The following is a 16,044-nucleotide window of genomic DNA, read 5'->3' as shown; positions in this document are numbered from 1 at the left end:
ACAGCGCCACTTCCGGCTTTTTTCTTTTTGCTTATGTGGTGCTGAGGAATCGAACCCAGGGCCTCATGCATGCAAGGCAAGCGCTCTACCACTGAGCCGCCTTCCCAGCCCTCTCCCCACTTTCATAATTGAAGCTCACCCATGGTCAGTGGACCATTACCCACCCACTTACCACAAACAGAACAAATAGCTGGCAAGGCTTGATGCTGTACTGTTGTGCGAATATCAAGATGAAAGCTGGCAGGACATGACACCACACACACGAACTCCTAGCTTCTCAAGAGGCTGACACAAGAGGACCGCAAGTTTGAGGCTAGCCTGGGCAATTTATCAAGCCCTGCCCCCAAAATTAAATCATAAAAACAATGAAGAGAAGGCTCTGAGTATGAAGTTCAGTGGTAGAGCTCTTGCTTGGCACATGAAGCCCTGGGCTCAATCCCAGAAGAAGAAAAAATAGAGTAAAGCTCAAGTACACCCAAGCTCCCTCACCTGGGTCTTATTTGCTTAAATGGGCTTCTCAAATTTCTAAAGCACATTATTTGTACAGTCCAGGAAGTGATAATTAAAAAATTAATTTCAAAAGGTGATAATGATCTTACAAACTACACATAGAAACATGTCCATCAACTGCACAGTTTCCAAGCTGCAAAAATAATTTGATGCCATTTATGGAGCACTACACTACAGTATACATCTCTGTTAGGTGGTTTACAGACATAGTCTCATATAATCCTCACAATCACTATTCATGTCATTTTATAGATGAGGATATGATGGCCCAGACAGATGAAGTCATCTGCCCAGTTCCTTAATGTGGTGACCTAAGACTTTAAATTTAAAGCGCCTTCTTTTTATATTATACTAAGAGCACAGAACTCATAATAAAAGGAAGAGTGGTATGCATTTCCATGTGAAAGGAAGGAAAAGACTCAGTTCCTATCTGGCAAATAGCTTTCTTTTTTGTAAGAACTATATTTATATCACTGAACTTCATCTTCTCAAAAGGAAGAAGAAGATAACAATGGTGAAAATGGAACACAATGGGAGGGGTGGGGGAGGGTGCATCTCTCAATAATAAACACTTTCTGAAGCCTCGCCCAGGGAGTGGCTAATTCTGTCAAGGAGAGCAGCATCTTGTGCCTGGCCTCCAGTAATTATCATCAGATTCCTAGTGTGGCATGGGCCCGTTTCCATGGCAACATGAGTGTTTCTATCCTGTGTCTTTGTGATAGGACAGTCTGAACTGCCACTCACATGGAGACAAGGATCAATAGGATAGCAGGCTCTTGTGCCTGAGACCCAGGGGCTTTGAAGGCAGGGAGGCCATTCTAAGGAAATGCCTATTTTTACTGATCCTCTTTTAAATCACTTTAACAAGCTTCCTTTTACTTCCCCGTACCGTCCTTGTTCTATGTGTGTTTTTGCAGACATTTTCCTGTTTTTCCTTTCCAAGGTCCCTTTCTTGTCCTGAATCTTTACCAACACCTTTGTCCCAGACCCATCTCTTTTCTGACTTCAAAGGAGAGGAAACTGTGAGGCTATGGAGCTACCTTTAGATTCTGAAAACATACTTCTAATTGCTACTAGAGCCTGACAAGCCCTGCCCTTGATTAGTTCTCCTGCATGGACTGGAAGTCCCTAGAGGGTAGAGGGAGAGAAGGTTCTTCCAAGACCCTGGCTCTTTCCCAACTACTCATGAAGTTTTGTGGGTCTTTACTCTGCCAGGTTTCCGGACTTGCAGAACTATGGAATAATCAGAACCCAGAGGTGGGAAAAAGAATACTTTCCCCTAGGAAGCCCATTTGGCTTCCTTTAGAACGGAAGAAGACACAAGGAAGCGTTCCCAACAGTGTATTTTGATAGACCCCCCAAGAAGATAAGACCAGGCTACCCCACTTAGCAATTCCCATTCCCCCCTGAAATCCTAAGGAACTCCAAAACCACCCAGAACCATGCTTCTCCAAGGGCTGAACTGCTAAATACAAGACTGGCCCTGGAAAGTGGACCTGCCACTCCCTAGCCTGGATGGTCCTGCAGTATGAGTGACAGTGTCTTTAGCCATAGAACATAGGTCACACATGGTGGAGCAGAAGACTTCACCCATGTGTGAGGCACGTTGTTGGTGGCCAGTTGTTTAGAACAAAAGTAAATTCTCCTTTTTTACAAATAGTATTTAGAAAAAACAGCTAGATTTTGTGGTCAGTCCACAAAACCTTGTTTCAACAAATAATACATGCCAGTATGGTCTCTTCACACAGGCTTTATGAAAAACCTTCGCCAGAGCAGTTCAATGTGGATTTAAGGCTTAACAAATCTCATGGTAAACCAACCCCACCTAGCCTGTTTTGGAACTAATGATTGCAAAAGAAAACCAAGTGCCTGTTTTGTTGTTGTTTGTTTTTTTCTTCTTAGAGACTAATAGAATAAAGAACCAAAACATCATAAAGATAGAATATTAGGTAACAAGGGACAAACAAAAACTAGTAGCATCTGTGGTTGGAAATAGCAGGGTTTGGGGAAAGAACTGAGGCCTTTGGAAAAGCAATCTTAGAGGTGAGTTTAGTATGACAGGAGCAAAGCAGAACATTTGCCATCTTCCCTGGAATTCTTCCCTGCAGAACCCCCATGAAAGGAAGAGAGCAGGCACAGGCAAGCTCTTACCCTAGGTTAGAACCTTTGTACAACCTTCACCACCACGATGCAGGCCTGTGGACACTATGCTAGGGGCTCCTTTCCCTTTAAATATCAATGCTGCTGTCACAGAGCCAGCCTTCATCCTTCAAGTCCCATTCTCATCTAGTTCTGAGACTAAGGTGCAACCATAGAGTGACTAGGACCAGGTCTGTGCTCACACTTTTACCTGCCAATGTGACACGGAAGAAAGAACAGGCCTATGTTGTTAAAAGAATTTTGAAGCCTGACCTTAAGAAGAGTTACAGTTCATAGTGAATTCCGAAAATCATAGTAAATTCAGAAAATCATCAGCTTTTTTCCTGACTTGGCCCCACAAATTTCTCAATGCTCCTTAAGCTGACTTTCCTGAGACCAAAAAAACAAAACAAAACAGGGAAGACACTGGACACAGAGCCTGCCCAGGCCAGAATGGCACATGGGAATTTCTGTTCTCTAGTGTATCTGAGTCAAGTTCCGTGACAACACAAATAACATCTTAAAAGCCATTCAAACTTGACTCGAATTGTACTGAGGTAATATACAAGGTGAGGTTACACTGCAATTTTTTGGGTCATTAAATGAAAACTTTTTTTTTAAGTTTATTTAGTGGAGAAACAATCTCTCTCTTTCTCTGTTCCTCTCAATCTCTCTGTCTGTCTCTCTCTCTCTCTCTCTCTCTCTCACACACACACACACAACCTCTGTAAAGGAATCTAACAATCAATTAACACAGTAAATTTGGATCATCTAGGTCTTCAAACATTTATCTATTATTTACTGCCAAGCTGGTGGTAAACACCAGTCTACTAAGATGGGACTCCAGATGGAGTGCAAATGTTTATGTTACCCAGAGTTTCAGATCACTGGTGCAGAAAGCCTAGTGCTAAATGTTATCTGATGGCACAGTTAGCTGTGGACACTAATTTACCCTGGCCTGGAAGCACTAATCACTTCATTAGTTTTGGAATCTGAATATGCAAGAATCCTTCAGTCCAAGCCTCAGGGAGGGATTCTGGTTTCAGCTAGGAGGGTCTCTAATTTAAGGCCTAACAACCTTAGCAGCTGAAGGCAAAGTGTGATTTGTGTTCCTTATAAAGAAATCAATGAAAATCTACAGTTCAAATGAACAAATTAACTCACTGTATCTATAGTATGCATGGAATACAAGCAGTTGGACTATCTAGCTTCTAATCCAGGACAACTACCAGAGAAGGACAGCAAAAGAAATTAATGCACTTGGGGTTTTACAAACTACTCTTATCACCAATAACCAAAATTCCTGACGCTGGCTGCTTAAGAGGACCAGAGATAGCAGACATTTTCCTTTCTTCCCCTCTAGACCCTAGTAAAAAATTCTTGCTAGCAGCAAATATGAGTAGAAGGTATTCATAATTTCCTGATGGCTTTTCCCCCCCTCCCTGCTAAAATTTTTGTTGTCCTGTTCAGAATAAAAGGGAGCCAGGTGCTGGTGGCTCACTCTTGTAATCCTAGCTATTCAGGAGGCTGAGATAAGAGGATCATGGTTCAAAGCAGCCTGGGCAGTAAAGTTGGTGACATTCTTATCTCCAATTAACAACCAGAAAACCAGAAGTGGCACTGTGGCTCAAGGTGGTAGATCACTACTAGCTCTGAGCAAAAGAGCTCAGGGACAGGGGCCCAGGACCTGAGTTCAAGCCCCACAACCAACCAAAAAGAAAAAAAAGTGAATGGCCTGATGCCACCTATTATCTATTATTGTTCAAAAGTGAACAATTTTATTACTTACAGGCTGAAAGGCTGCACCACATTGGAACATAAATAAATATTCCAACTAATTTCTACTCATATAATCTTAATGAATTTTTTCAGTTTTCAAAAACAAAACCAACAATCATACTAGATTGAAAGTTAAGGAGTTAAGTAAGAAAAGTGTTAAGAGAAGAAAATTATTGGTTACCAAAATTGTATTTTTTAAGCTGCATATTGTTACAATTCTAACCTATACTACCTAACAAGTCTTGTTTCAAGTAAACAAACCAAAAGGCAATAAATAATGCCCTCCTGGAGCAGCCCACTGCTCCTACCTCCTTATAAGCCACTCCCTTCTCACAGCCACTGTGATTTGAGGGGATTTTCTATTTGTCTAGTTTGAACTATAAGCTCTGATAGAAAACAGGCAGTAACATCTGCAGGCTCCAAGAACCAAGAACACAGATAGAACTCAGTACCTATAACAAGGGACTTCACTGTCTTTCATCAAAGCCAGGTCTCTAGTCTTGAACAAAAGGGCAAAGGGATAGAAAATGCTGATTCTATTTTTCTTCAGGTTTGGAGAGGCAATTGTGTCTGTGGGAAATAATAGGGGAGGGTACAACCTTGGCCCCTTTGCCTGTGGTCAGAGGTGTGTGGGTCAACCTGCACAAAAGCCCACTGCGGCTGTCAAGTTACAGGGTGGAGATCAAGTTAAAAATACAGCTTTCTGGAAGTCCTGCCAACCACTGGCATCATAGTTTCCTGGTGAGGTCAGTGCAGATGTGGGCTCTAACCCTGGGCAATGAGCTCTTGGCTCAGGCCCACCACTACCTAGCATGTGCTCTGGTAGAAAATACAGCATCAGTCTTCAAAAGCCCAGGTGAGACAAAACCTGTTGGGTCAGTCAGTGACTGGTTTAAGCTTCTCTGAGCTGGTGCATAAACAAAAGTCACAGTAAGAGAGGCCTAAGCAACTCTGGGAAACAGAATAGGGATAGTTTCACTGCAGACTGGAATTTTTTCCTACCCAAGAGGGTGAGGTAAATTCATCAGATGCTCAGTTCCCAAGGAGACAACAAAATACCAATCTCCACCCCCCCCCAAAACGAAAAGGGAGAAGGAAAGAAAAAAAAAATCAGACACGACTGAATTCAATTCTTGCCACCTTGAAATGGCAGCTCAGATTTTCCAGCGAACCAGTAAGACACAAATTTAGAAATCATCCCATGATCTCATATAGGATATGGATTCATCTGTGTCCAAGCCCAGCCCTTCCACTTCTGTGCCTTGTTTAACAGGGACACTAGCCAGAAAAGCAGCAACCTCACAAATTACCAGAATGAAGCTTCTTTATTACAGTTCAAAATTATCACCCAGACTCAGAATGTGACACTGGAGTTTTCCCCAAAAGCTCGATTCCCTTTTGCAAAAATTACTAATTGTAGAATTCAACAAGTTCACATTTGATTTCTGGGAAAAACAAAAAACAAAAAACCTTTTTCTATATCTGGGACAAGACAGTCAGCTACCATTTTCCACTTACCAGCCTCTCTCCGGAGAGTACTTCCAGCAGCTTGATGAGCATCCGTCCATCTCGAAGGTCAGTGTACAGATCTGTGATCCGACAGGACACTCGGGCAAGGTGAGAGTTGACCCATTTCGTGAAGGTCTTCTTCTGCACGGCTTCACGCTCATCTGCAAGGAGAGAAGAACTCAATTTACCACCAACTTGGCACTGGCAGCGCAGGAGTATACAGGAGTGGAGTTGGCAAAAGTAAGTTCCAATGAAATCTCCACTTAGATCCTCTTTTTTTTCTTTGTTCAGTCATGGGGCTTAAACTCTGGGCTTGGGCACTGTCCCTCAGCTCTTCAGCTCAAGGTGAGTGCTCTACCACTTGAGCTACAGCACCATTTCCAGTTTTCTGGTGGTTTATTGGAGATAGGAATCTCATGGTCTTTCCTGCTCAGGCTGGCTTTGAACCACAATCCTCAGATCTCAGCCTCCTGAGTAGCTAGGATTATAGTTGTGAGCCACCAGCGCCCAGCATCTACTTAGATCCTCTTAACTGCAGCTATCTCCATAGAAATACAGAAGTGGTATCTACTTGGTATCGTACTTCTAATCCCACAAGAACCCAAGCCCTATTCCTAGTACAAATCAGAAAGATGCATGACTTCATGACTTCACAAAAGAAGCAGAGAGCCCAACAATTTCTTATGGATTTCAAAACCATTGAGTGGCATGTAAATAGCTGATCCTGTGAATGGGGCATGTGCCAGTGGCCTAAGGGTACTACTGCTGGCCAGAGAGAAAGCAAACAGCCCAGTGTCCTAGAAAGATCTGCCAGAGGTCACCACCAACCCCACCACAAGGAGTGAGGCAGAGGGCATTCTGAGACTTCACCACTGCTGCCAACCTGGCAAGTGAGCCGGTGAGGACCGGCGCAGACACCTGGTCACCTGCAGCTCCTTGAAGTCCAGCCTCTCCTTCCCTAAATAAACGGTCTATCCAGATGGAATGGTTGTGGGGGGACAAAGGCCAACCAGAAACAAAGGATCACAAGGGCAGATTAGGAAAGGAGAAAAAGACAGCGAGAGGTACACTGTAGCTTGGAAAAGACCACATGTATTATTAATCACACAATCATGGTGATGAATGGTAACTTTACTACTCTGTCGTGTAGGGAGCTGCACTTTCTGGCCTAAGGTTAGCTATTTTGAAAGAGCAAGGCTGGAGAATACAGACACATTAAGCTTCTGCTGGGGACATTTCACAGATGGTCTCTACCCAGGAGGCAAGTAACTCCTGATTCAGATGGTATTTAGAGCCAACTAATTGGAAAAAAATTTAATATCCTTTATGTACTATACTGGGCTGGAAAACATCTAATAAAGTCCTTGATGGGTATCTTAGGCTCTTAATGAAAGGTTTGAGACTCAAAGTTACTACCACACCCAGCCTATCAAGTGAGCAAGATCAAAAGGAAAGTATGCTTGGATTGAAGCATTTCAGGGAGCGAGGTGGGGGGGGTGCAAGGGGGATGAGCAAAATAGATTCCTTTCCTTTGGGTGAATCTGCCATTATAAAGAAACACTGGCGGCTTCTTTCAAGCTGCCATAGCAGGTTTTTTGTTTTTTTTGTTTAATGAGAAAATTCTGAGGATTTGCTTCAAACCTGCTCTAAAGAGTTATAGTTCAACTCCAACCCTCCTTCCCACAAAAAAGCAAACTTAAGGGCAGAGGGTGAGGTGGAGAGGAGTGGCAGGGTTGGAAGGACTGAGCTGATACAAAACAGACTCGGATCTGTGTAACGAAGGCTCCCTGAGGCTGCTGTGTGCGCCACCGCTTCAAAAGAGTAGTGCTAGAAAAATCACACCGGCTCTGAAGCTGCTCTGGCTAGAAACGTTAAGAGGAAGTTAAAAGGAAGATTGATTGTGCCCAGGGACCAGACCCGCTTGATACCTTCATGACAGAGGAGGGGGTCAAGAAACCAACTCAGCAGAGACAGCTACTTGGTGTCAACAAACACTTCTGAAGCTGGAAGGAGGGAGGGGGAGGGGGAAGTCCATCACCCAGTGGCCTAACTGAAGATAAGGCTCTAGGCTTGGGAGACCCAATCCTTTGTTCTACTCTCCCTGGCAAGGCAAAATGACATCACCCCTACATTTCCCACCCAGGGAGGCTAGGAAAATAGGTCTGGAGAAACAGAAGGCCCTTGGCTTAGAGGATGGAAGACAATCCATAGGTTTCCAGACTCAAGCAGCTGTTGCTGGCAGAAAGGTGGAAGAAGAGGATCAGCTTCCAGTTCTATGAACATAAGGCCAATTGTGGTGGGGTGGAAAAGTAGTTCTTGCAAGATCCACAGTGATCTTGTTATTTAGACCAGAGATTTAAAACAAACAATAAAAGGGGGGGGGATTTTGCTCCCAGGGGACATTTAACAATGTCTAAAGAAATTTCTGAGATATATGCTTATGACATCTTGAGGACACAAACCAGGGATGCTATGTCCCACAGTACACAGGACAGCCCCCTACAACAAATCATTATCCAACCCCAACAATTCTGGGGCCGAGAACCCTTACTGAAAATCATAGGCTTATAGAGTTGGGAGCTGGCATTAGTAGCTGGTTAGACTACAAGCCCTGGAGAGGGAAACTCAAGTTAGGAGGTCATTGTTCATCATCGGCTTAGACGGCATCAAAGAAAGGCTTTTTGGCTTTATGGTTTGCATGTTGGCTCGAGGGCACCAAAACTCCCTGCCTTCAGACTTATTCACCCTACAAAAAGGCATGCTGCCAAGCAGAGGAGCAGCAGAGATCCTGGAATGCTGGGGGCTCTGTCTGGGTCAGTATGATGAGAAACATTCCTGCCTCTGTGCCATTTCCATTTCCCTCTTACTTTTCCAGGGACTTATATTGCTACTGTTAAGTGAATGCACGCCTGTATCTCCTCCCAGGAAGATGACACAGCCAAACCTTGCTTTGTAGGTTCCTAGTCAATGCTGCTTCATACTTGACTCCAAGGAACTGGTCTCATGCTCTCTGTGGATATCTCTCGGTTGTGTTTGCCCTCAGATTATACACTATTATATATCACAAGGATTCACCAAAAGACCACCCAATATCAAATGGAAGGATATAAATCATACAGTCAGGTGTCCAGATTATTCTAACTGCTCATTGAACCCCACTGTGCAACAAAGAAGCTTTCTCATCAATTCAAACCATTTGAGAATCTACCTGGGATGGGGAAAATCATACCATTTCCAGACTGAGCAAGCCTTCAGAAGTCATCTCAATCAGCTTTCTTTTAAAAGCAAAAAAACTTTTCTTCAACATCTGGGTCAGTATATATAAACACACACACACACACACACACACACACACAAACTATTGGGTGAAACTACAAGTACAAGGGCAGGAAGTTGTATGAAAGATACATAGAAAGACAGTGATTCATTCTTTAAAAGAAAAAAATAGCATTCGCTTAACCCTTGTTATGCCCAACGCAGTGGGTCTGATACTTCACAATCCTCACAATTGCTCAACCAGGCTGGCTCCAGCCAAATTTCTCAATCACTAGACAGTAACTAATGTCTCTTGTACAACACTGGGAGAAAAAAACATATTTTCATGATGCAAGATTTAGAATCCTCCATCTCCCCATCCTTTTGTAAAGTGTATCCTGTATCACTAACACTCCAATTGTCAGGACTGGTACTGCCATCAAGACTAGATATGTCTCTGATCTATTGAGGCTTATGATACAGGGGGAAAAAAAGGTCTCATTCTCACTCTTCAGATGTAAAGGCATTCAGAACCAAACACTGCTTACCTCCCAGTCTTTGAAAAGAGAGTAGAATAAAAGCCAAGACCTTACTTAAGCACATTCTCACTACTTAGCTGGCCATCAACACAACCCAGCTGAGGGTAGCTGCAGCTTTAAACCTCCAGAGAGTGAAAGTGCAAAAGCAAGAGAAAACAACAACAACAAAGAACCAGAAGCTTTCTATTTGGGAAACAGGTAAGTGGTCTACATGGTAATGAGGTCAGGAGTCAGGAAGAAGAGAGATTCCATGAGAAGACAAGAAAATCCGTCTGCTTCTGTGAATGGTAACATTTACATCAGCTTCTGACTCCTGAAGGAGTGAACTGGAAGTGCAATCCTATTAGAGATACTCTTTTTGGTAGTGGAATTTGATTGCAGGTGTGCCTGCAGTAACACCACCATTTATCTGCACTTAGCACTTTCTCAAAGCACCCTAAACCTTGAGCACAAAGAAGGACAGCACCTAGTTCAAGCCCCAGATCCAGTTAGAGAAAGAGAGAGAGAGAGAGAGAAAGTATTAGGAACTTTCCTGCCTAAGTTGGCTTCAAACCACAATTCTCAGATCTCAGCCTCCTAAGCAGCCAGAATTACAGGCAGAGCCACTGGTACTTGGCTACTTCTTTTTAGTTAATGACCACTGTCAATGCTGGAAGGCAAAAGAGTCTTTGTTCACTATGAAGAATGTTTTTTACTTACAAAAAAATGAACAGTGTCACCGTGAATCAAGTTACAGGACACATCAATAGCTACAGTGAGCAGAAGGGCATTGTGTTATGGGATTGAATGAGCAGTATCTTTCTGCAATGCCTTTTGTAAAGCGCACTGAACACATCATTTTCAACACATGCCACTGTTTCTGCTTTGGAAAGGAATAAGAGTCAGGGAAGAAGGAAGGCTTAAAGGTATCCAACAATCTGGAGGGAAAGTAAGAGTAAAATAGAAATGAAAATTGTTAAATGACCTTAATTCATTATCTCTTTTCCTCAGAATGAATTTACACCTGGCTCAAGAAATCTTTTTACTTTGCAAGTGGTTAGAACTCATAGGTGTAAATGAAAAATACATAGTAAAAAAGTTCTTCTAAAATAATGGGCTGCTCTAAGAAGAAAAGGTAATCCAGTGCAATTTTTGCTTTGCACAGACATGATCAAGTTGGATATAGACTTGGGTTTAAAGCAAGAAAAGAGCTGTGTGACTGGAAGCTGAGAACCAGTCAAAGGGAAATGATAAAGCAATCATTCTTCAAACATATGGCCATGACTTGCTATTTAAAGCTGTCTAATTTGAAAGTGTGCTCAGAGTATTAATAAACGCCAATATTACCAAGTATACATTATATATCTAAGTTAAGGTTTCTTACATTCGGTGAAGTAGAAGTCTAGCTAAGAAAACAAACTAGAAAGTTAAAAATAGAAAGAAAAAAAGGACAGAATCAACTGCAAAGAGAATGACTTTGCAATGTATTTTTGGAAATTTACAAGAAAACTCTGGACACAATTAGGATGACTTCAGGTCCCACCCACCATCAACTTCTGAGGTTCCCTGTCCTGTGCATCTTTGTCTTCTAATCCACTTTAAGTATCACTGCCACTGTCATACTTCCCAAATATTTTTCAAAGCTGTACTAATATGCCAACATCTTCACTGACTCCAAGCTAAATACGAGAATCCAGTTCTCTGTGCCTGTGTCCAAAGGTCCTGAGTGGTCGCTCCTAAGACATCAGCTTCAGCCAGGAAGCTTTGCTGATATGCCTCCTATGTGTTCTACCCATCCTGCCCTGTACTCTTACACTACATGCTCTTGTTTGCCCATCTTTGCTTACTACTTAGAAGACAGTCTCTTCTCTCAGTCTTTCTTTGAGATGTAGGTCAAAAAGAGGGCCAGCATCATCATTTGATGGATGACTATCTTTCATTTTTTCATTTATTCTGTGTCCTATCTCCTCATTATCCTGCAACTGCCTCAAAGGAAGGTGGTCCATTTCATGTCTGTTTAGAGCCTTAGCATATACCTGGCAGAGTGCGTGTACAATACACAAATGCTGAAAGAAACAATATGTAAAATCTTGCTGCTGCTGCTAATGATCCCCTAGAAATTGAGAAAATTCATGGGCAATGTTTTCATTATATAACAAAGCTCTTATGACTGCATGTTCTTCTAACTGTTTTTCAGTGTCTGAACCATGATAAAAATGCAACTGTGTGGTAGTATCTTTCAGATTAAATGAAGTCCAAAAATAACTTTAAAGATGAGACTCTTTCCCCCCAATTTTTACTGTGTTTTGTTTCTGACCAATGTTCACTGAAAACCTGTAACTATAAAGTTGAAAAACACACAAGGGCATACCTATATCATTTTAACATGACTTAAACAGGTCAATCACAAGACTTATCCATCCTTGCGTTGTTTAAAAAAAAATAAGGAAGAATCAATTTAAAACAAAAGAATTTGATAGGGTAGAGTTCTCTTGTGTGCTTTAGCTTGAAAAAATAAATAAGCCATTTCCCAGGAGAAACATGCAAAATAACACAGAGCAGGAAACCGGAAACAGGCAACTGGCTGTATGGATAGCAGAGAATCAAACTGTTATCTTGAGGGAACAAGAGGAAGGAAACTAATATTTTGACTGAAGGCCTCGGGTGGCAGATTGGTCTAGGGGCCTTTAATTCATGTTTACGCGTTTGAATATAAATAGAATTTGAGTTAAAACGTTTCCCTTAGCAGTTTAACCCGCTTCACAGACAAAACACACATCAACATCAACATCTGTCCTAAATGCACATGCAGCACAGTCTGATGTGCAAACTACAAAGCAACTGTAAACCCTATATAACTGCACCTATGTGTATATATCAGCTGGCTACCTCCACTTGCCAAGGAGCAACATGGTTTTTTGCCAGCATGGAAACTAAAGCACTGTGAGGAAACCTCCCAAGAGCTACAATACTGAACTGAGAAGTCACGCTACACTCTGGGGTCTTCTCAAGGTGATCTTAATGTCTCAATCCAGCCAAGCACTAGTGGCTTACACCTCTAATCCTAGCTACTCAGGAGGCTGAGATCTGAGGGTTGCAGTTCAAAGCCAGCCCGGGCAGTCTCAGTCCCTGAGACTCTCATTTTCAATTAACCGGAAAACCAGAAGTGGCACTACAGCTTAAAGTGGTTGACAGGCCCAGAGTTCAAGTCCCACAACTGACGCAAAAAAAAAAAAAAAAAAGCTAGCCATAAGCAGCTATGACCAGAGGAGGCTGAGGCTAGGTGAGGGTTTCCATTAAATTCAAATAGTCTTTTTTTCTTTTTGTTGGTTGCAGGGGTGGGGGTGGGGGTAGCCACAGCACTACTTCCGTTTTCTAGTGGTTAATTGGACAGAAGAGTCTCACAGACTTTCCAGCCTGGGCTGGCTTGGAACCACAATCCTCAGATCTCAGCCTCTTGAGTAGCCAGGATTACAGGCATTGAGCCACCAGTGCCCAGCTTTCAAATGGTCTTTAAAGTAAACCTCTGTTGTGAAAGCTAGGGTGAGAATCAGAAATAACAAAGTGCCACAAACAGGGGGGAAAAGTAAATGTGTTGTCTCTCTCAGCAGTACTGAGTTTGAACTTGGGGCCTTGTGCTTGCTTGTTCTACACTTGAGCCATAACCTCAGTAGTAAGCATTCTCAGGATTCCATTAAAAAATAACCAGAAACCATTGACTAAAAAATGGGTGATACATGTCAAAACTGCTTCCACATACAGGTAGCCAGATCATGGGCCTGCTAATAGGTTACTCTTCTCTGCAACACACAGAAGGAAATAGCGAGGGATTACAGAAAGGAACAATCAGTGCAAGGGACAGAATGAACCCTATTCTGCTCCTCTGTAGCTTTATCTTGTTTATTATTACCTCTTTTTAACAGAACAGCACAGAAAGGTTTCTGTGACTCACCTGAGAACATGTTGCTAGCAAAGATGCACCCAGGACTAGAACCTATCTCCACATTAAACCTCAGGAATCTCAAAGCCACTAGGCTTTTGATGGCTCATACCTGTAATCCTAACTACTCAGATCTGAGGAACATGGTTCAAAGACAGCCCAGGCAGGAAAGCCTATGAGACTTTTATCTCCAATTAACCACCAAAATGCTGAATGTAGAGTTATGGTTCAAGTAGTAGAGTGCTATCCTTGAGTAAAAAAGCTCAGGGACAGTGCCCAGGGCCTGATCAAGCCCCAGGACCAGCCTGCCTCTCCCCACCCCCAAAATAATTGAGTCTCAAAGCCTTGCTCACACTATTATCCCTCACTGCCTAAGGAAAACAAAATATTACTTTCCTGAAATGAGAGGGATAAAAATGACCATGCACCTGAGGTCAGATCCTTCATGATTTCCAAGATCAATTAAAAACAGAAGTCAGCAAACTTCATCCTGTGATTTTATATTATAACCTAAGCAGCACTATTTAAAAAAGCAATAAATATAATATCCTAAACCAGCCCACCACAGGGCACACAAATACACTAGTGAAGTTAAAATCATCTGTAGTCATGCATGGTTTAAGGACAAGGACACATTCTAAGAAATATGCTATCGACAATTTCATGAACAGCACAGAGTTCACGAGACAGTTCAGAACCTGTGTATGTGGGCCATCATGGACCTCAAAAGTCTTCATGCAGTATGTGACTATACTTCATTTCAAAAAACTGTAGGCTTTTTTTTATTGTAGGAGCTTTAAAATTAGTGGAGGTAGTAAAAGAAAACGCAAATTTACCCATGTTATTTTTTTCATGTAACAAGGAAGATGGAAAGGGGAGGGAAGAGGAAAAGAAAAAAATTATATATCTATGTTAATGGTTATTTTTCCCTTTATTTTATTAGTTTTATTTATTGTTTATGTGGTACCAAGGACTAGAACTCAGGGCCTCATGCTTGCTAGGCAAGCACTCCACCACCAAGCCACATTCCCTGCCCCCAAAATTATATTGTTATACATAATGTGCTCATGTTCTTTAAAAAAAAAGATTGTGTATATCCTAGCCCTTGCTAATGATTTTCAATCTTTTCTAGATCTCCAGAATTTTTAAGGTCAAAGGAATTAGGGCTAAGAGTACAGGGATGAAAACCATTTCTCTCACATACATCAAAGTCAAGACACTCAAGACCCAAGGATATTCTGCTGCACAGATGTCTAGAGCCAATGCTGTCTGTAAGGTAACTGCACCAACCACAGCCACTGGGGACCCTTTCTTGATGGCTGTTTACTGTCAGTCATTGAATCCAAAAAGCTCTTTTCTTAAATAGGAAACACAGGAAGGGGAAGTCAAAGATGTCTGCTTTTCTTACACACAATATAGCATTTACCAAAATAATCTCTCTGTGGATGAATTCACTATGAAAGCTTTCATCTAAGATACTTAAATGAAATATCAAGAAGTTCTCTAAGGTTATATGTGAAAATTTACTGCCCAGAGAATTAGCATTTTGAAAGACAATGAAAGACAAGTCATAATCTATAACCACAGGAATTATGACAAGGTTTTAGAAAATAATAAAGATTATATTTTAAAACAAACATGAACAGCCAGGCACTGGTGGCTCACACCTATAATCTTAGCAACTCAGGAGGCTGAGATCTGAGGATCACAGTTCAAAGCCAGACTGGGCAGCAAAGTCTTTGAGATACCAATAACCACCTAAATATCTAGAAGTAGAAATATGGCTCAAGTGGTAGAGTGCTTGCCTCCAGCAAATAAGTCCAGTGACAGTGCCTAGACTGTGTTGAAGCCCCAAGACTGGCACAAAAAGAAAAAGGGGGGGGGGAGAACAAAAGAGAATTGTAATAACTGCCCTCTGTTCATTACAAATTAGTCACCTAAACCCCTTTTAGCCAATGATCATGACCTATAGTAAACACTATCAGGGTTAAGATGACACTGATAAATAAGTAAGGCTATCCCAACAGCAACACTGACACAATTGTCCACTGTATTTGGGGAGGAGGCATGTGAGGACTATCTATTGCACTTGAACTTCAGAAATGACTGTAACAAAGTTTAAAAAGAAAAAGTATAATTTTACAGTACTGAGTCGATATCATTTTCTAATACCCCAGTGCATCAAACCAAAATTTCAGGGGCTGGGAAGTTGACTCAGTGGTAGATTGCTTGCCTCACATGCATGAGGCCCTGGGTTCGATTCCTCAGCACCACATAAGCAGAAAGAAGCCGGAAGTGGCACTGTGACTCAAGTGGTTTGGCACTAGCCTTGAGCTGAAGAGCTGAGGGACAGCGCCCAGGCCGAGTTCAGCCCCCACGACCAGCAAAAAAAAA

General features: G+C 42.1%; 1 protein-coding gene across 3 annotated transcripts in view; it reads right to left on the bottom strand.

The window, feature by feature from the left end:
* Sptbn1 (spectrin, beta, non-erythrocytic 1) overlaps positions 1 to 16,044 on the bottom strand; it is a 143,789-nt gene that overhangs the window by 71,599 nt on the left and 56,146 nt on the right. For all 3 annotated transcript variants that reach the window (XM_013017938.1, XM_013017940.1, XM_013017939.1), the window contains exon 2: positions 5,947 to 6,098. In XM_013017938.1, the coding sequence (XP_012873392.1) occupies positions 5,947 to 6,098 (152 nt within the window). The remainder of the gene's footprint in view (positions 1 to 5,946; positions 6,099 to 16,044) is intronic.

The sequence above is a fragment of the Dipodomys ordii genome, unplaced genomic scaffold (assembly GCF_000151885.1).
Source record: "Dipodomys ordii isolate 6190 unplaced genomic scaffold, Dord_2.0 Scaffold37, whole genome shotgun sequence".
Taxonomy (NCBI): Eukaryota; Metazoa; Chordata; class Mammalia; order Rodentia; family Heteromyidae; genus Dipodomys; species Dipodomys ordii.
This window is presented reverse-complemented; position numbering and strand designations above follow the sequence as displayed.